This window comes from Melanostigma gelatinosum (assembly GCF_949748355.1).
Source record: "Melanostigma gelatinosum genome assembly, chromosome: 20".
Taxonomy (NCBI): Eukaryota; Metazoa; Chordata; class Actinopteri; order Perciformes; family Zoarcidae; genus Melanostigma; species Melanostigma gelatinosum.
The window spans coordinates 9,531,034-9,550,724 of record NC_136653.1 but is presented as its reverse complement, the minus strand read 5'-3'; the positions used below and the strand labels follow the sequence as shown (position 1 = coordinate 9,550,724).

General features: G+C 44.4%; 3 protein-coding genes across 3 annotated transcripts; 1 reads left to right on the top strand and 2 right to left on the bottom strand.

Annotated features, from left to right (window-relative positions):
• The first annotated feature begins 3,275 nt into the window (after positions 1 to 3,275).
• Positions 3,276 to 7,758, top strand: psme1 (proteasome activator subunit 1). The gene is made up of 12 exons (XM_079292078.1): positions 3,276 to 3,362; positions 3,492 to 3,538; positions 3,838 to 3,870; positions 3,964 to 4,026; positions 4,180 to 4,281; positions 5,126 to 5,177; positions 5,376 to 5,473; positions 5,619 to 5,687; positions 5,775 to 5,842; positions 6,628 to 6,682; positions 6,923 to 7,009; positions 7,618 to 7,758. Exons 2-12 carry the CDS (start codon positions 3,500 to 3,502, stop codon positions 7,696 to 7,698), a joined length of 747 nt encoding a protein of 248 aa, XP_079148204.1. The 5' UTR covers positions 3,276 to 3,362; positions 3,492 to 3,499; the 3' UTR covers positions 7,699 to 7,758.
• Positions 7,759 to 8,035: 277 nt separating this feature from the next.
• fitm1 (fat storage inducing transmembrane protein 1) lies at positions 8,036 to 10,277 on the bottom strand. The gene is made up of 2 exons (XM_079292077.1): positions 9,844 to 10,277; positions 8,036 to 8,710 (listed from the first exon to the last, which is right to left on the bottom strand). Exons 1-2 carry the CDS (start codon positions 10,134 to 10,136, stop codon positions 8,038 to 8,040), a joined length of 966 nt encoding a protein of 321 aa, XP_079148203.1. The 5' UTR covers positions 10,137 to 10,277; the 3' UTR covers positions 8,036 to 8,037.
• Positions 10,278 to 12,623: 2,346 nt separating this feature from the next.
• On the bottom strand, positions 12,624 to 19,654 carry dcaf11 (ddb1 and cul4 associated factor 11). Its single transcript, XM_079291565.1, has 15 exons — positions 19,460 to 19,654; positions 18,876 to 19,107; positions 18,572 to 18,699; positions 17,124 to 17,242; positions 16,928 to 16,992; positions 16,707 to 16,807; positions 16,147 to 16,293; positions 15,852 to 15,906; positions 15,430 to 15,498; positions 15,272 to 15,329; positions 14,152 to 14,337; positions 13,797 to 13,950; positions 13,204 to 13,356; positions 13,004 to 13,110; positions 12,624 to 12,848 (listed from the first exon to the last, which is right to left on the bottom strand). Exons 2-15 carry the CDS (start codon positions 19,091 to 19,093, stop codon positions 12,771 to 12,773), a joined length of 1,638 nt encoding a protein of 545 aa, XP_079147691.1. The 5' UTR covers positions 19,094 to 19,107; positions 19,460 to 19,654; the 3' UTR covers positions 12,624 to 12,770.
• Positions 19,655 to 19,691: the final 37 nt, after the last annotated feature.

Genomic DNA, 19,691 nt, shown 5'->3' with positions numbered 1-19,691 from the left:
CGCACATACACACACCACCGCTAAAATAAACAGCGTAGCCGCACATCCCGGAAGTACAGACACGGTACGGAAATAGATCTCACTCGTACACTGACGCAACCCAATGGACATGTTACTGCAGCATGACAAGTTAACAACCCGTTTTGTTGTTTTGGGCAATCTACATTTACACTTCTGAGTTCATGTTGTTCTGGTTTTGTTGCCTTATATTTGTGCATGGTCTAGACCTGCAGTCCATTCAGGGCCGGGCCTGGGATTTTGGGGACCCTAAACAAGATGTAGTTTGTGCCCCACCCAACCCCTCCTTGTTGTGTTTGAGCACACACGCTTTGTATGTTTATTTGTGGATTGACATCGCATCTTAACCTGCATATGATATGCCATATTGATCAGGATCATGTTACGGTAACATACAAATGTCTCCCCGGGGATCAATAAAGTATTCAATGAAGTATTCTAATTCAGATTTTCAGTGAATTTTTAAGTTGTTTCAAGCCATTTATATGGTGGGCCTACTTATATCTCCATTAATCTATTCATCTGATGATTAGTTTTTTGATTAACCAACCGATTAATGATTCATTGATTAATGAAAAATGTCCCATACATTGTCCCAAAGCTCAATTTGCTTGTTTGCTTGACTGTTTGTAAAACAGTAAGAACCCTGAATATGTACACTTTATTATATCAACGAAGACAAAGGAAAGCAGCAAAACTTAATTTGAGATGCTTGAAGAAGTGATTATAATATACTGTAGTTTCCAGTTGATTTTCTGTCAAACGATGAATCAACGAATGGTTTCAGCTCTAATAGCAAAAGACATTTTTAAAGAATCAACCAGAAAAGAGACACAGAACAGAGCTGAACATTATATCTTCCTTCACACCAAAAGAAACAGAGAGAAACCTTAGCCCTTGTGTCTCATGTTCTCTGATAGGGCCTGCAGAGTCAGCAGCCAACCACAGATACTCCCAAAGCACATGGAGAACACACACACACACACACACACACACACACACACACATTCACAATGAATGAATGCATACGTGCTATACAGCCACAACAGCAGTCCACGGTTATGAAAGGGAGCATTCAAAAATGCAGCAAATGGCAAAAACTACAAGAAGCCATTTGAAGCTGTGACATGCTTTAATCATTTAGCCATGTGGCGTTAATATTTGCTGATCTGATTTGCGATATTTCCCAGTCAATGATCTACTGATTAATCAAGCAACGTGATAATAACTCATGTTCAAGCCTCAGTGAACAGACAATGATTTGGATTTCTCTTTTTGACTGGCTTGCAATTAGAAACTGATCCTACCAGTGAATAAAGTAGTCTTAACTACTATATAGGTGTCCTTGAATCTAGGTTTCTTTCAGAATATGTTTTTGACACTTTCCCATCAGCTATATCCAAAGGTCATATTGGCTTTATTTGCAATTCTTAATCAGAGAGATGTGCAATGCAAGCTATTTTGTACAAGCTGTGGCTTTCTGCAACTTTAGATCTTAATGAAGAATACTAATGAAGTTTTCTTCAGAGAGATGAAATTGCAGCAGAGAAACATTTACATTCATTTAGCAGCCTATTTTGATTGCACAAAATACAAAGTACATTACTCCCTTGAGAGGTATTTGCATATTGAGATAATTTATATTTCAGTACAAGGGAGCTATTGAGTCACAACGTTAATATGGCGATATTGTAACTGTGGAGGGGAGCTGTTGAAGTCTGTACAAGACGAGTGTATTTACTGACATGGTCACAAATCCTAAAGTGCTCCCCTTCTACCTCCTCCCATCTCTCCCGGCCCACTTTAGGTCAGATATACGACCTTTGTCCCCGGTATTTCTCAACAGCCTCCCTGAACGGAACAACACACTGCACTGAGTTTAAATCACTCACTCGATCAAATCACAGAATCAATAACTAATGGTGGCACTGTAAACAAGTGCGCCCTTTGCCCTTTGGATCCAACTTGTACGTGCCTGATGGGTGATGTATTTATTTTCGTATTTATTGTGCCTGACTGTGTGGTACTGCACACTACAGATGTTCAGCCGGATATTCAAAAGATTTATGCAGAGGTCTATAAAAAGGAAACTGCTATCAAGTCATCACCTATTTATCGGCCAAGCGATTCAATCTGTGTGGCGTCTATTCATCTCCTGACGTGATGGGTTTACCTGTTACAGTCTGAATCTGGTATAACACAGAGTATGTTGGCATAATGATGGCATGTAACGGTGCAGATGACTTTGGTACTGTTTGTGTTTACGATAGGAGGCTCTGACGTCCTTTCTGCCCACTCAGGGATCCTGTATTTGATTTAGGCTTTTAACCTGACTGGGTCATCACACTGCTCCTGATGAAAGAGCATGAACAACAGCAGATCTCTGGAATACTGGTCGCAATAGCAGACATACTTTGGCCTCAGGTTTATATTGATCAGTACCGAGATAAAGTGGTCCTCTCCAGCTATTGGGATTGTTTGATTGCAAAGACCATGGATATTTTGTCTTTATATTTTGTATCTTTTTGAATTACATCCATTTTTTATATATTTTACAGAGGAATCTTCGTGTCATTAAGGCTAATGGTTCATATACCCTTTTATATTAGCATATGATTTCGATTTTTGACATGACCTTACAGGTTTACTCCAATGCTGTTAATCATTATCTTTTTGTCTGTAGTTTGCCACAGAGCACTCACATTTACTCCACTTAGAACAGTAGCATCATCTAGTGGACACAGTCAGAACAGAAAAAAAAACAAGTTACAAAATGGTAATGAAAACTATTGCAATATCAGAATCAGAATCAGAATCAGAATCAGCTTTATTGCCCATGTATGCATGCGCATGTATGCGTGCGCATAAGGAATTTGACTCCGGTTTCACATTGCTCTCATCGTACATACATACATAGAATATACAATAAACAAGAGACATATAAAAATAAGGACATTAAAGACAACACAGTAGAACAGACAAAGTATGTACTATGATGATGGATGATGCACACTACTCAAGCGAAGACGTGTCAGCATGCATTGATTATTCATTTAAAATGTTTCCACATACGTTATTGCAGTTGATGCAATTTTTTTCTTTACGGTATTTATTTTACAGCTTTATATATATTCATTTTAATGTGTTATTATTTGTTATTTAAAAAAAGAGAATATTTTAATTTCACTTCTTCATTGCCACTCCCATTCCTTATGGGAAATGCGGAAGCTTCCTTAAAAAACAAAAATTCCCACAATGCAACAGGATCACTCGATATTGAAGAGGGGGGAAAGTACGGAACTGTCCAAGCGTACTTTCATTTTCGCTTTTTATGCTGAGTAACTGTGAGTATTGTCCCGTGTCGTGCACGGCATCGAATTACACACATTTATCGAGCTTTGTTATTCTGTATCACGGAGTAGATAGAGTTTAAACGCATCAACGAACTATATCAAGTAACGTTTCATCACCAGAGACGATAATGGCTTCTCTGGAACTTCGTCCCGACTCGAAGAAACAGGTGAGCAAAAACACGTCTGCTAGCACGATTTAAAAGTGCTGTTTGTAACGTTCCCTTCAAACATGGCGGGTCAGTGATGCTGACAGGTGACACAAGTCAGGTAAGTGGTTGCTCTGATAGCTAGGCAGACAGCAGGGGGTCACGCGACGTGAGCAGGTGGGGTTAGTTATCAGGTAATTAAAGGTCTAGCTAACCCTAACGTGTGAACAGCTGTTTCTGTGAATATCCTTCATGTAGCGACGATGTCAGAGCATAGAGGAACGTAATCGGGACTAAATCACGTGATCTCTTCATTACAGGTGGATGACTTCTGCCAAAAATTCACCAAGGAGGTAATTTATAGAATATTCACTAATCTCGCCCAACTGTACCATGTATTTATCTTCCTCATATTATTATTAAATAATGTTTTTTTTGCACAACAGGCGGAAGACTTGATATCCAAATTTTTCCCTCAGAAGATTGAGGAGCTGCAGGTTCTGTTGAAGGTGTGTGACTGTTAGCACTACTGGAGACTTCCTGTTATTTTCCTTAGTAATACAACTTTTTACAATGATGTCTTGAGACCAAATTCCCTCCCAATATTGATTGTTTTGAAAAACAGTTGTCAGAAGCAGCAGGACATTTGTGTTTTCTGGCAGACATCTTTCAGCTGTGACGACCTGGCGTCCCTCAAGGCTCCGCTGGACATCCCGATACCTGACCCGGTGAAAGAGGAGGCCAAGCGCAAGAAGAAAGAGGAGGTACGTCCCACGTGTCTGAAGTCCAAATACATCCATGCATTTGCGTGTTCAGAAATCTCTGAGTACAGCAATTGTCACTACGTTGTTAAGAGGTAAACACTCAATTTAGAACACTTCAGAGGTTAAACAGAAGGTAAACACCGGTGCCATATTATAGAAATGCCATTGGCTTCACAATAAGGAGTATTTAAGTATTTTATTTTCTTAACCATTGAATTTCTTCAGGAACGCTGCATAAAGCCTCTCCACTGGGATCCTCAGTCAAGGGTTTATATAAAGCGCTACATTGGCTTTTATACCATAATCGGATAATATATTTTGTATTAGTCTAGTACTGAAGAGAATACCCATTTAAGGGATGGAAGTATCCTGCAGGTGCTCCATGCAGCTCAGAACCATCATTGACTTAAAGATAAAAGCAGAAAAGTCACTCAAGCGTCAGACATTTTTTCAGCCTTACCAGTATCTCACATTTATACTGATCCCCCCCCCCCGTTTATTAATGCTGTCATTTTTGCACACATTGATTTCGAGCAGGAAAAATAGCAACACTGCCAATGTCAATAGTTTAATGTGGAGGGAAAAAGGGGTTGAGCGAATATATTTGCGATCATACGGCAGCTCAGGGGAACACACTTGAGGCTGTTGGAGTGCGTTCAGAAGGAGCAGGGACCGCTGCAACTAGGTTACATTTCTTCTACGAAAAAAAAAAAAAATCCAGTGTTTGACATCTTCATTTAGCCACAGAGCGAGAGAGAGAGAGAAAAAGCACGTGGGAGAGCTGTCTAAGAGATTAATAGGCAGCAAAAACTCTGACCTGCCGCCTTCTGTTCCTCTGTTGCAGAAGGAGGGGAAGAAGGAAGACAAGGACGCCGATAAAGAGGATGAAGATTCAGGTAGCGATGAACATACTGCAGTGGTTGTCAAGCTCTCTACGACACGGTCACTAATAAACAAGAATATTTCTGTTTTTTTATTCCTCTTTGAATGCAGTTCTCTGTATTTGTTATGAGGTGAAGGTGTGCGGCTGACCAGAATATTGTGACTGAAAGTGAAACAATGTCTCCGGGTGTTGTTGTTTTTTGGTCCACCAGGGCCTCCCTGTGGTCCCATCTGCACCAACGAGCGGGTGGAGATTCTACTGCAGCAGGTGAAGCCTCAGATCCAGACGCTGAAGGAGAAGCTCAACATGGTCAGTCGGTCTCTCAGCTTCATTTTATCTAAATGTGGTCGGTACCTTTTTACTCATCTAGTGCATAACATGTGTGAGGAATGTGCCTTCTGTGTAACATAGTTGTGATAATCACAGGAATAACCTTGAACACTATCCTCGGCAGGTGACAATGTGGGTGCAACTCCAAATCCCTAAAATTGAAGACGGTAACAACTTTGGAGTGGCTGTCCAGGTTGGTAGCCGGTGAATGATTCTCTTTAACAATGTTGTTCTCGTGTGAAGTGTATTGTTCGGTTTAATATCTTTGTTCGTCCGACAGGAGAAAGTGTTCGAGCTGCTGACCAACACGCGCACCAAGCTCGAGGGGTTCCAAACTCAGATTTCAAAGTAAGAGCCCACACCAACGCTGCAACCTTGTGATAGATTCGTTTTGTTTGAAAGGTAAACACAATACGCAGTCACAGCACACAGCTGTTGTCAGTTGGCTGGTTGTAGCTCTGTTCAGTTGGCAGTCATGGTAGTAATTTGCAGAGATCATCAAACACCAGAAGCATCATATGTCTGTGTTAGTTGTTTGGGCCAAATAGCTGCAACAGCACACAAGTGTCAGACAGCTGTTTGCCAGTCACGGACTCCACACGCATACAGTTCTGAAAAGAGATACAAGTACGGAAGGCACAATGACTGAAGACACCTTTGATAAGGTCTACGGGACCTTTGCAACATTTAAAAAAATTCCCTTCAGGAAAATGTGAGACCTGAGTTTTTGCATCAGTGTGATATGGAAGAACCTTTTCATTTTAAAGCAAAACTATTTCACTTTTGAGAAAATAAATAACACAATCTTCCACTCACAAATCAATAAGCACACTGTTGCTCAATTCAGTACACCCGCTAGCTTATGGTGGCTAATGTTAGTTCATGTTAGCAAACTTAAGGTAACTATTATATTACAAAAACTTTGCATTTTAGCAAAATGACAAACTTATTAGCATTTAGCTCAACAGTAGTTTAGCATTTAGCACGTTGTCCGCTGTTCAGCAATAGTCACAATCTGGCTTTGACCAAAATGGGACACTGACTGATATTGAAGATGATCAGACAGGAATATATCATGTTGACTGTTCTAAATGAATGACGAGTAACTTTCCTTCCCTGTGTGTGTGTGTTAGATATTACAGTGAGAGAGGTGATGCTGTGGCCAAAGCCTCCAAACAATCCCACGTGGTCAGTACCTCATGTTGTGAATGCGGTCAGACTGCTGCATTGTAACTCATGTGTGTTAAATGGTCACACACTCAGTGATGAGTGGTCATTGTGTGCCACCTGCGCACTGTATGCTCTATTTGTGTGTAAAATAATTAGTTATTATGATGGTGTTCTGTTTTGAGTAAATTGGGTTTATGCCAGATGTGCCGTGTGTGTACGGTATTCTTTTGCATATCAACTGTGTGCTTTCTGCTGCAGGGAGACTACAGACAGCTGGTTCATGAACTGGACCAGTATCAGTACTGCGAGCTCCGCCTTATGATCTTGGACATCTGCAACACATATGTAAGACACCTACGCCCTGTTGTTTATCGACTTTTAAAACCCTTGTATTTCACGTGTTTGTGTAGAAATATCGGAAAATGGTTCAAAATCAGATTCCATAAAAACGGATCATGACAATTTGAGTGCATTACACTCTGCGTACATGTCACCTGAATATTGTAAATGTGTCTCAAACCTAATTCACCATCTGTTGCAATCATGCGCTGCACTTTGGATACAACTATCCACACATCTGTAAAATATTCCAGTCGTGTCCCAGCAGCAGGGATGGTGCCTAAATGGAATCCATTCCTTGTTAATAGGAGGGTAATTAAACTAATTGCTGTGCTTGTGTTGAATTGATTATCACTCCATCTCCCATCCATTAATCACTGTTGTCTCCTTCCTCTGGCTATTGTCTCCCTGTGTTTGATGCTGTTAATGAACACGGCGGTACAGGTGATGATGAAAGGAGCTGTTCCCCCACAATTACGGCTCTGGATCTGGGCCTCTCTCTCTTATTACTGCTTGTGACCTTTATGTCTCTCTCACATGCTGTCGATCTTCCTTTTTAAACTGTTCTCGCACTACTTTTCCACTGATGTATCTCTCTCTCTCTCTGTCTGCAGGCTGTGCTGTTTGATGTCATTACCAAGAACTTTGACAAGATCAAGAAGCCCAGAGGAGACGGCAAGGCTCTCATCTACTGAGACTCCAGCATGCTCACAAGATACAACTGTTGTAGTGTGACACTCGAGTAACAAAACACCCGCTCTGACATGCGTGCATTCATTTTGGTTTAAATTACACAATAAAGCAACATCATTCTGATACTTCTGTCTGTTTTCTTTTGTCCCAATGGGAATTCAGAATCTGGTTTAGACCAATATTGGCCTACAATGAATATATTCACATGATGCCAGAGGTATGTCGTGTTGCGTTTTTTACAGGTGATATAAGCTTCACTTCGCCAAATCAGAAGCTGTTTACACTCCTTAACTTGAGTCGTAACCACATCCCCAAAACATCTACTGAGGGCTTCACACTGCTTAAGGCTGTTTGTCGATGTCCGTGGTGGTAAACAGTCCCTCTGCCGGCAAACCAGGACCGGCCCAGCTCGGTTTGAGTCTGTACCAGCCTTGATAGAGTCCTCTCCATACCAGGTAGCCCAGCGCTCCTCCCAGATGCTGGGAGGGGAACTTGGGGAAGTGTGCAAGCAAACACATGAGCAGGAACATCCAAAGGGCGAGTAGAGCTACACACAGGAGGAAGATCAACCGTAGAGGGGCCCCAGGCGACCTCTGCAGAGCCTTTGTTTGAGCCAGGTGATGACCAAAGACAGACATTTCCTCCACAAGCAGCAGGCAACACAGGCAGACGATGAGGACGTCCTGGGATACTTCGTAGCCTCTCCACACCATGGCGGCCTTGAGGCAGGAGGCTTTGGTCTGGTCTTCGTGCAGGAGCAGCAGGGGCTGGACGGAGGAGGTGGCGCCTTGAATATCCCCGGCGGGGGTCATGGGTTCATAACAGGTTCCCGCTGCATCCTCCAGCGAGGTCAGGAGACGCCGACAGCCCCACCAGAGCAAGCCGACCACCCCCATCCGAGAGAGGTGGCGGCGGAGGAGGAGAGAAGGGGAGCGACGGGCTGAGATGGAGAGGAGAAGGATGAAGGAGCCTGTGAAGACGCAGGTCCAACCCCAAGTGGACGTCAAGAACTTCCTGCAAGAGAGCAGAATCAGTGTTGCATGAAATGTCACCGTATGAATCGTCGGAACACATTACAATAATGCAATAAATAAAGTTCACCTTGTTCAACACGTAAACAGCACAGCCATTCATTTGTTACAGTCGAGGCTTAGACGAGTTGGGGAAGTACGTCCTTTTAAATCCACTCAAACCAAAGGATGAATGATGGCGTCGCTAATGGGCTCACACATGAGTTATACAAGACCAAAGTGCACTAAAAAGCCTCGTGGGACAATCATTTATTGTATCAGCTACTGTGGCTAAGTGGAGCGCAGGGCCGTCCTTCAATCAGAGGATCGGCGGTTCGATCCCCGGCTCCGCTAGTCGCACGTCGATGTGTCCTCGAGCGAGACACTTCATCCCAGAAATTGCTCCAGTAGCTGTGCCTACGGTGTAGAAATGTGATAGACTCTGAATTGTAAGTCACTTTGGATGAAAGCGTCTGCTAAATGACTAATGTATAAATGAACTCACGTTAGTTTAAACTGTGCGGTTGGATAGACACCAATAAACATACTATTGATATAACTGTCAGTATAATGCTAAATGGTGGCGGTACAGGTCGTAGGGAGTCAGTCAAAGTTTGCTGACATTAGCTATTAAGCTACTGGTCATACCAGAGTGTACTGAAGAGAGCAAGAGTGAGTTTTATTGCTCATGAATTCAACTGTCCATTTTCAAGACAAATGTGTTTTATATTATTTCAAAAGTTACATCATCTTGCTTTAATAATGATAAAGGTTGGCAGGGCATGTATTTTAAAATGAACCTTCACTTGTCCTCTTACTATTGTTTACATTTCATTTATTTTTGTACATTAAATTACAAGTGAAAGAAAGTAATTTCCCTGGGATTAATAAAAGTAATTCTCCCTCTTCTTCATAAAGTCATGATTGACAGTTTATAGACTCTTCAAAAGTAGGCGATGACTTGGTTCATGTAATGTTATATAATCACGATGCCTACTTCACCATATTTGGTGTGAAAGTGCAGTTTTTAACTCTTAAACTGAAGTGTGCCAGGTGTTAAAGGAGCGTGCCTAACAACAGCAACTAGTTACACATATGCCATTTCCATTTAACAGGAGAAACACACCCATGCAGTACCTGTACAGGTAGTGGTTGCTGTTGGCGAAGATGCTGTACTGTGACGCCCAGAAACTCAGCAGAGGACCAAACACAACCAAAGCAGACAGCATCAGGTGGAAATGTCGTGTGAGCAGGCTGCTTCCTAAAACCCTGGCCAGTGAGTCTGTTACCAACACCAGAGCAGCGTTCAGGAGTCTGAGGAGGAACTTCCCCAGCAGAATCACCTCTGCGGCCATCTTGTGTAACTTCTCCAAGTTGATCTCTGGTGAGAAGCCATTTGAGGAGTTTTCAGTCCTGGCATCCATGTTCATCTGCTTCTCGACGACACCTTGTCGTTTTGGATTGAATTCTGACAGTGTTTTCCTCCTCCTTTCCTCCAATTAGAGCCCCGTGGCGGAGTCTGCCTCGCTTTCCTTTGTCTTCGAGAGGCACTCTGGCTCCACTCTGGGAGCCTTTCCACTTTATCACTGTCAGGCGTGCAGGAGAACACATGCTTTATAAAAAATACAACCCCTCTCTCCCCTTTAGCCTCAGAGGCCCTCCCCCAACACAGACTCAGAGGGGTGGACATGGTAATGGCTGCTGCTATAACTGACCCCATTATTCTCAAAACAATGACCCAATGCTTTGTGAATGTGACCCTTATAGCTGCCAACTGAAATTCAAATAAAAACATTTTGTATGATGGCTTTAAACAACTACTTTACTATTAGACCTGCAAGCGTGTTTTTAATCACATTTGCATTTAGCTTTAAAAAAAGTCTCGTCTTTTCCTGCGTAAAGAATCAGTCCGACATAAAATGGATCGCTTTGGCTCCTTCTTTGGTTCTCCTCGAGTCCCTCCATTCTTAGAATCAGCTGTCGGAGGCAAAACTAATTTAAGTTACAAACTGTTGCCCAGTCTGCATTTGGCACCATGAACAGCTGCATTTCTCACAGCACTTTCAGTCTCCTGGATTTCCAGGCCCGGTCCCAGAGCCGGAGCCTCTTAAAGCTCTCCGGCTCCCAGAGCCAGATTGAGTAAATTTAGTCTTTCTGTGGGATTTATGCTCAATAAAAAACACACCAAGAACTGTTTTCACAAGACAGGACATCCAGTCCCACTCCTATACATGGACTGTATATCCATACTAAGAGAAGTACTGCTGGAGTCCATATGGGGGGGAGAGGTTATATGTTTTCTTTAAGTGACGCAGTTTTAACAGCGTAAGGATATTCTGAGCGCTACAAAAACATCTGCATGCTGAACGCAGCAAATTTTCCCTGAGCTGTGTCCTCTTGCTGATCATTTATCTGAAGAGCTTTTCCTTTCACTGAAACTGGAGCTGAGATGATACATTATTCCCCCCCCCCCCCCCCCTACCGCATTAAGTATTGTATAAAGCAGGAACAGTAAGTGTAAATGAAACCATGCACATCAAAGACCGTCTAATTTTAGACCACTTAACTGCATTGCTGTCATTACGACGCCCTTGAAGCGACTCTGCTTTGGGATCCTGCAGCTACTAATTGTCCGTCATGTGCTACTGGCCAAAGAAACGGCACGTGATGTTTGTTCAGTGTGACGGAATTATATATTAGTGCAACTGAACGCTTAACTCCATTTAGTTCATCGGTAACAGTGCGGAATTGTTGCATTTCCTCAGTGTCACACATTTGCATGTTTAAGGCCTGATAATGCAAATGTATTAAAAAAATTAAAAAGGTAATTTCTTCTCAATAACAGCAGCAAACACTCAGTGTAACGCTCCAGGTTGTGGCCGTACATTAAAGGTTTTATTGTTACTGTAAAACAATGGTGAAATATGAGCTTTGATGAAAACACCTGAAAATTGCATATACAGATCAGTGTGTGAGTTTTGATCCACACACACACATCCCCAGTCCCTTCACAGAGTCTCAACATGTTATCACACACATTCAAAGCTCTTAAACTGATCACAGGTTTATAGTGGCCAACCAATCACTTTTTTTTCTTCTGTTAAATGGGCTCAGGGCTCGTGTTTACAGAGCTGAACGCTGACCCAGGATCAATAATATAAGACCTCAGACTAAAACCGCAGGCTTTGAGGTGACATAAAGAGGATAGAACATAAGATCGTTGCGAGTTCGACAGTGAAACGAAGAGACTCGGTAACGCTAAGTGCGTTCGGGTGTCTTGGTCACCGTGGTGTGCTGGGAATCTCCCGACACAGGAAGCTGAAACACAGGAAGTTCCCCCTGAACAGCTGACCGAGACGTGGCCCAACGGGGACCTCTGGTCAGCGACACGTCTGCCGGGTTCAGGAGTCGCGATTCAGGCAATCGGTATATAACGTAGTGGGTTATTATAAAACAATCAGTCTCCAGATGTAGACCTTTGAACGTGACGGCGCCTCAAACAGGACGAAGCTCGCGTTATTCCCACCAGCAAGAGTCCAAATCAGCACCACTGACAACTACCTAAATACACTCCCTGAATGCACATACCATTAAAATACGAAACATTTATTCAGAATTATCGTCGCCAGCTCCTCCCTGCAAATATCCAACACTGACTTTTATACAACTAACTTATTGTTCAATTTCAACAGCACACTTAAGTAGGTGTGGTGCTTTGTGTTTCCAGCTCTGGCACATTTTCGTTAAGTGTTTCAGGCCAAATTCAAAAGCTCTGGCCTGTTGTTGACAGTGAGGCAAAAAACCCCAGAAACAGAAGTAGGCCGTCCCACTGTGCCCTAATCCGCTCCCGACAACGTAAGACTATGATGCCTTCCCAAATGAACACGTCACAACCACGCAATAACTGTAATCATTAAATATCCAGCATTGAATTCGAAAAAAATATTGAAGTCTCTCCCGGTCCTTCTGAGCGTATATATAGACCGCCCGTGTTCGGGCCGGCCTCGCCTCCTCCTGCGGCGATATCTTTTCCTTTGTCTCTCTGAAAGGTCTTCCTCCCGGGGTCAGACTCTGTCCCGCTCTCTCTCCTCCTCTAGCGGATGAGTCTGTCTGTGCTCCCACATCCGCACCGCTCCGTCCCACTGTGGACACACAGGAAGAAGGGCAGAGCGATCAGAGATTTAAAAAAAAAAAAGGCCTTCGATGGATCAACAACCGGTTTAATTCCCATTTAAACATTTTTAATGGAACATTCATGATCACAAGCTTTCACACAGTTTGCATTAACAGCACTCACAGAGCTGCTGACGATGTTGTCCTCGTAGGGGTGCCAGCTGACGTCCCTCACGCACGCCTCGTGGCCCGACAGTCTGGAGACCACGGCGCCCGTCAGGACATCGTAAACTGGACGGACACACGCAAACAATTCAAAAATATTGAGCTACTTGTCGTCGTGTGCTGTATATCGTGTCCTGTTTAAATCAATCCCGGACTCACTGATGATTTTGCCGGTGGAGCAGCCGGAGTAGATGAACCTCTGTCCGGTGGTGAACTCCGGGGAGAAGCGGCTGCGGATGAGGGTGTGCAGGACGCCGTGACCGCGGTAGGTCATCACAGACGTGTCGCCTGTCAGCTTGTGTCTCTTCAGGGCTGAAAGGGATGCATAACATTTTTTTAGGAATCGCCAGAAATCGTTTTCAGAAGTCATAATCTACCTCACATTAGTTTGGTGCAATTGACTGAGCAATAATAGAGTTAATTTACATCCTAAACGTCTAAGATCTGGTGAAAAGAAATGTGTACACTACTATCCGTCACCTGCCCTCTACGCCTCCCCCTCCTCTTTGACTTGTAATGGTAATCACTCACTTCTCTATGTGTGGTTTAAATACTGTCATATCCTCTTACCTTCACCACACATACACACCAACGTTTCACCTCTCTGTCATTGGCCCACTCTCCCTTCGTCCATCTTTATATCCTCCTCCACGAGACCTCCCCTCCTCTAACTTTCCTCCTCCTCTCCGTGTCACCACCAGTAGCTCCCTCGCTCCGCCCCCCCCCCCCAATCTTCTGCCTTACTCCCTCACCTCTCTGGGGAACCTGCTGCCAGCGGTAGTCCCAGTTCTGTTGGGTGACAGCCAGGCGGGAAGCTGCTAAGCCCTCTTTGGGCGAGAACTTCCTGACGTCCCAGAGCTTGATGGACTGGTCCTTCGAGTTACTGATCAGATAGCGTGCGTCACCCTGGCACAGTCATGACGAGGACGACCAAATTAAAGAAAACAAATCTCAGGGCTGAAGACACATTACACTGGGATAATATTAGCATTGAATTCATCAACTTCCAACCAATCATCGGTCAAATCCAACTACCCATGAGGCTTTTGGGGAACTAGTCATTGACAGGTTGATAAAATACCGGCATACACCCCCCTCCTCCCCTACCTTGCTATGGATGAAGGTGATGCCGTCTCGGTGGCCGGCCAGCTGTCCGACAGGCTGCGGTCTGTCCTCCCGCAGCGTCCGTCTGTCCCACACCTTGCACAGCGCGTCGTCGCTGCCAGAGAAGAGCAGCTGGGACGAGCTGTCGGCGAACGCCACCGCATTCACGTCGTCCTCGTGCGCATCGATCTAGAAGAGCGGAGAGAGACGCGAAAGAAAAGACAGTCTGTGTGGAGTGTGAGCGAGCCAGGGAGTGTGTGTGTGTGATTTCCTCTGTAAGAGACAGTGTGCAGCATACATGCGTGCGTGTGTGAAAGTGCCTTTGTCTGCGTTTTCTGGAAGACTGAAGGAAACTGAGACTTAAAAAACATTATTATTACGAGAGTTGTCTGCAGCAGACGAGCAGGGAAGTGTCCTCGAACTGAGAGGCACTTGATTCAGCTGCATGCTGCTGGAAGATGCTCAGAGAACCGTTCCTGAATAGAGCATTTGTTGGGAGACAAATGCTTTTCAGCCGCTAATTTGGTGATCTAGCGGCTATTAACAGCAGCAGTAAGGTTTACGTGGGATTGAATCAAGATAAACCTACGGCGTCTACTGTTATAAAGGAGCATGTCAGCGAGTCTACCGGTTTGTAGACGTTTAGAAATGGAGCTCTATGGCACAGAACAATACGATATATCAGGCTTTGGCCACAGACAATTCATGTAGAGAGGATCCGCTTATTGTTGGTTTTAGTCTTTTCATGGGATGTGTTAACAAGAAGAGAAATATAGACTTTTTCCTTTTGGTGAAAATTCAGCAGTTCAGAGATTAAGCGCAGACACACTGGCGCAGAGGTAATAAGAGGAGCAGTATGAGAAAGAGCATGTACAGCGGTGAAGCAGATGGTGGAGGCCAGCTACTGACTTCTACACAGAGGGGGGACGGGGGGGGGGGGGGGGGACGGGGGGGGGGAGAGGTGGGTTTAACCCCCGCTGTCCCACTGCATGGTGGAGCTGGACTACATTACAGGGCGGTGTGAAACTTTATGTGAGCCGGCACGCGTTCAGGTCTGGCTCACCTTGATCACAGGGTGAGGCGCAAACGGACAGAGGCACAAACGCCACTCAGACAAACTCACCTTCAGCGTTCGTTTATTCTGCTCGAGATCGAAAACGTAAAGGCAGCCATCGTTTGCTCTGAAAGGAGAGAGAAGGAGAGTGTGTGAACACGTTCTAATAAAGAGGTTATATGCGACTGAGTGTGCTTTGTAAACGTAAAACGCAAAATTGCGCTCACCCTCCCAGGATCTCGTTGCCATCTGTGGACGCGGCCAGTGAGAACACACAGAACCTCCTCTCATCTGGACTACAAAAGAAACAGCAGCACACACAAGCAGGTTGACACTGCAGCAGTAGCAGCATTATTGAATCACAACTACACCGTTTACTGTACGTCATCCCACGCCAAAAAGCTCGAAACAATGCTATTGTTACGAGTGCTGTGAGCTGAATGGTGGTGCTTTGTTGAAATAATGATGTCTCCAGTTAACAAAGTAACACACACACACACACACACACACAAAGGATGGATGTTGAGGTGACAAGCTGTGACAGCATCATTCATCCAGACGGTAATGAGGGGAGAGGAGGGCCGGCTGGTAGGAAGTGATAGATGACCTGCTCCGTAATGTTAAAAGTTACTATGAGGGGAACACTAACTTGAGGTCCAGGGCGGTGTGGTTTTCACTGTCTCCATCTATGCTGCACAAGTGAACTGCGGGGAAGACGCACAGAGACAGAGAACGTGTGAATAAAACAACATAGAGGGGAATACGCATTCGTCAGATGTTTATTCAAGAAAATCTTTGAAGCTCTTTTATCCGACATTTAGAACAATGTTTAAAGGTGCACGGCAACGCAGAGCGCACCTTGTAACTGTGATGCAACGGCTAAAGTGTCAATAGCTGCTACGCTAACTAGCATCATTGCGTCTTATGAGGTCGGTTAGCCTTACTGTAGTCGGACCAGCTGGAGTAGAGCACATTTTGTCCGTCGGGGGTGAAGCAGACGTCCAGCACGCTCCAGCCCACGTCGCGAGCCTTCACTGTTCGCCGTAAGTGAAAGCGGCCCCTGGTGGTGTCGTACAAGCGGATGTTCTGGTCTGCAGCGAGCATCAGGATGAAAATATAATATATATATATATATATATATATATTGTAATCAGACAATGGGTGGCTGTAATCACGTGACGTATCTGGGTGAGACCCGTTGACTCTCGCATGTATTGTTTGCTTACAAAACACAAAGTAAATCAGGGAGAACTATGACACGGTGCAACAAGATTTGGTATTTTCGAATACTTCTTCAGTTCGTTTTCAAACACATTTGATGTCTGATAGTTGTTGTTGTTGCATCAATAGAATTTTTAAAAGTCAGTAATACGTTCTGTATGTGACACTACACGATCGGCGGCGATGATTCGATGGTCTGCACAGTTTTAAACAAACACGAGGAACCCCTATCAGATCTGATTCAGTGCCTCTGGGCTCTCATGTTGGATCTCGGGTTATTTACCTTGGCAGGCAGACAGGAACATGCCGCCATCCTCGCTGTACACTCCACAGAAGGCTTTCTGCTGGTACGTATCCTTGTGGGATATGTAGTTTGGCAGAAAACTGCGAAGGAAAAGAAAAAAAGGGTCAATATCATTTGACAGACAACAGGATGAGTCTTCTTGTAAGCATCACGTCTAGTCTATTGTACATTTCTATAGAAACATACAAAACGACACGTACTGTGTGCGGATGCGACTGCACTCTCCGTGAGAAAAACTGGAGCCTCTCCATCTGCCCTGCCTCCTCTAAACAGCAAAAAGAGTTCAGCAGAAAACATCAAACTGGTTCATTTGGAATTAAACTGGCGGACACAAACAAAATCATCTCGCTACATTCGTAGTCCTCAAAATGTAGTTTATTATCTGTGCGGGGTTACCTCTGTCAGCATGTGGGTGAAACCGTGGCGGCCTTTCCCGGTCAAGGAGCCGGTGGCCAGCATGATCTGAGTTCGGATCTCACTTTGGTCCACTTCATGTGTGTCGGGTTGGGTGTCCACTAGGAAGACGATACAAAACAAAACTTGGTCTTAATTACCATATGACGTCCAACCGTTTCAACACAAATGTAGGAGAACAGCATTACTCCACCACTGGAAGACACACGACCAGGGTTTTCCATAAGCTGTCGGCTGGATATTAAGACATTTCAAGACGACAACTTCCTTACGGATTGTTTTTATAGCGAGTTACTTCTCGCCCTTTTGATTCAAGGTGCCTTGAATCCAATTAGGCAGAGCGTGCTTGTCTGTCACTTGAGGAGAAGGTAGCACGAAAGACTTTTTCCCAAACTCAACAAGTAGCTTGCTCGCCAGCCAAGTCACGCTCACAGACCGGCTACTGAGAAGCAGACAGAGGCGAGGGAGGGAGGAGCATCTCATGGCAGATACTTACTGAGACACAACGACACCTTTACATTATTTATTTTGTTGATGAAAAAGCAGATTGAGCTCGTTTTGTAGAGTACTGTTGTATATAGTCTAACCTTGTTGATGTCTTGTTTCATCATGAGCTGTTAGAATAAAATTGTTGAAGGGTTGAAGAGCTAAACCATGCAGTATCTTGTAAAATAAGGACAAAGAAACAACTAAAACCCCGCTACTTGGATTGTTATGCTCGTATATTGGTAATGTTATGGTACGGGTGCTTAGAGCGGCCAAAAAGGACCAAGAAAGAACAAATATTTCAGCAATTTCTCACATTTGATACACCAAGTTAAAAAAATGACGTTATATTGCACAATATATGAAACCCAATTATAATAGGTCTGCTGCTTTATCCCTCTCACTGCATGTAGTAACAACTTCATTATTTTTATCATATTACAGACACGTCTATGTCACACTAAAGGAAAAGAGCAGCAGCTGAGGGCTGACAGAGCAGGTTATATTTTTGTATTTTAAATTGTCACCTGGCACCTGATTTACATAAATAAATACATTTCCATCATCAATTTGTGCATAAAGATTCACCAGAATGTAGGAAATGAAGTGTTTGACGCTCAACTCCCCCCCCGCTACTATTTCCACCCAGCTGGACATTGCACGCACTAGTAGAAAACCCTGCATGACTTGCATGGATTCATCCCGATTCTGCTTCAGGGGTATTGATTGGACTCCAACTACACAGACTACAAATAGCCGAAAGCACACTGTCCAAAAACACTGTGAAATAATACAGCAAAGTGAATGTTTTTTTGAGTCCATCATGAGCCTTCCAATGCGTGTGGCTGTTGTAGCTGTACGTTTCAGAAGAAGAGTAAGCGAGATACAATTGATGTTTCTCCCATCAGGCCTGTGGACAGTGAGCGGTGTCAGTAGGAGGTTACCTGGTGGATTGTAGCGGTCCCCCAGCCGACCATCCCAGGCTCCGTCGCTGTCCTCATCAGAGTCAGAGTAGGACTGGACCAGCTGCAGCCCTGTGGCTCCACTCCCATGGACCAGCCGGACCTGGCCCCTGCACGCACACACACACACCACATTAGTTTTGATTTGTGATATTATTCAAATGAATAAAAAACAGATCACCACAAGAGAACAAACCGGGCCCAGAAAGTGTAAAGTACAAACACTGTTTGTTGTGTTATTATCATTGTCAGTGTTGTAAAAAGACAAAGAATCATCTGATTTCACCTCCTCAGTAGGTAAGCCAGCACTTCAGCTAAGTCAACGTCCTCCTCTGATGCGGTCTGTCTGTCTCCTTGCTGCCTGTCTGCCGTCCTGCGGCCGCTGCGACTAACGTTACTGCTGCTGCTGCTCTGGTTCGGTTCTGGTGCTTCAGGCTGCTCAGCTGGGTTGCCACTGGAAGATCCCCTTCCACCAGACATCCCAGAACTGGACTGAGAGCCCATAGACTGAAAAGGGCCTAGCGAGGAGAACATTTAGAAATGAAATGACAGCTTTAGATTTACCTGGGGGAAGCCAGGGGAACACAGATGCAGGGTGTGTTGATGGTGAGCAGAGAGGAGATGGGGAAAACAGAAGTTAGGTAATAATGGCTGCAGGAGAGGCTGCGTTAACGTTAGCTAAATTGACATCAATTCAAGCGATTTGCTCGAGCCACCGTACTTCCGCTTCTACAAAAAGAACAAACTACTTGTTCTGCAAACAGCTCCACCGGCACATTCGTACTGTGCGTTAGCTCATCGCCATTAAGATGCACAGGTTCATTGTTGTTGAGCTAGCTAAGGATGCTAACGACTTAACGTTAACATTACCGTCTGGCTGTCAAACGGTCTCCTTGACAGCTCGGCGGTCCAGCTCTCTTGTCGTTTCGGGGCGAATTTAATAATTTTGCCCCGACGCGTAACTACCGCGAGGTCTAGCGCCCAACGTTTGTGGCGCAAAAACAGCTGAGGTTTGACAGCAACACAGTGAGGTCTGATCTGTTGGCTAGCAGGGCCAGTCGTGAATCGCCATGTTGTTTACAAAAGTGTGAAAAAACCCTGC

Excerpts from the sequence above, each read along its gene's own strand:
- fitm1 (XM_079292077.1), bottom strand. The coding sequence starts at position 10,136 with ATGAACATGGATGCCAGGACTGAAAACTCCTCAAATGGCTTCTCACCA. Across the intron at positions 8,711-9,843 it reads AGCAACCACTACCTGTACAG|GAAGTTCTTGACGTCCACTT; the intron begins GTACTGCATGGG and ends GCTCTCTTGCAG.
- psme1 (XM_079292078.1), top strand. The coding sequence starts at position 3,500 with ATGGCTTCTCTGGAACTTCGTCCCGACTCGAAGAAACAG. Across the intron at positions 3,539-3,837 it reads GTCCCGACTCGAAGAAACAG|GTGGATGACTTCTGCCAAAA; the intron begins GTGAGCAAAAAC and ends TCTTCATTACAG. Across the intron at positions 4,027-4,179 it reads AGCTGCAGGTTCTGTTGAAG|ACATCTTTCAGCTGTGACGA; the intron begins GTGTGTGACTGT and ends GTTTTCTGGCAG.
- dcaf11 (XM_079291565.1), bottom strand. The coding sequence starts at position 19,093 with ATGGGCTCTCAGTCCAGTTCTGGGATGTCTGGTGGAAGGGGATCTTCC. Across the intron at positions 16,808-16,927 it reads TGCAGTCGCATCCGCACACA|TTTTCTGCCAAACTACATAT; the intron begins GTACGTGTCGTT and ends TTTCCTTCGCAG. Across the intron at positions 14,338-15,271 it reads AGAATAAACGAACGCTGAAG|ATCGATGCGCACGAGGACGA; the intron begins GTGAGTTTGTCT and ends CCGCTCTTCTAG.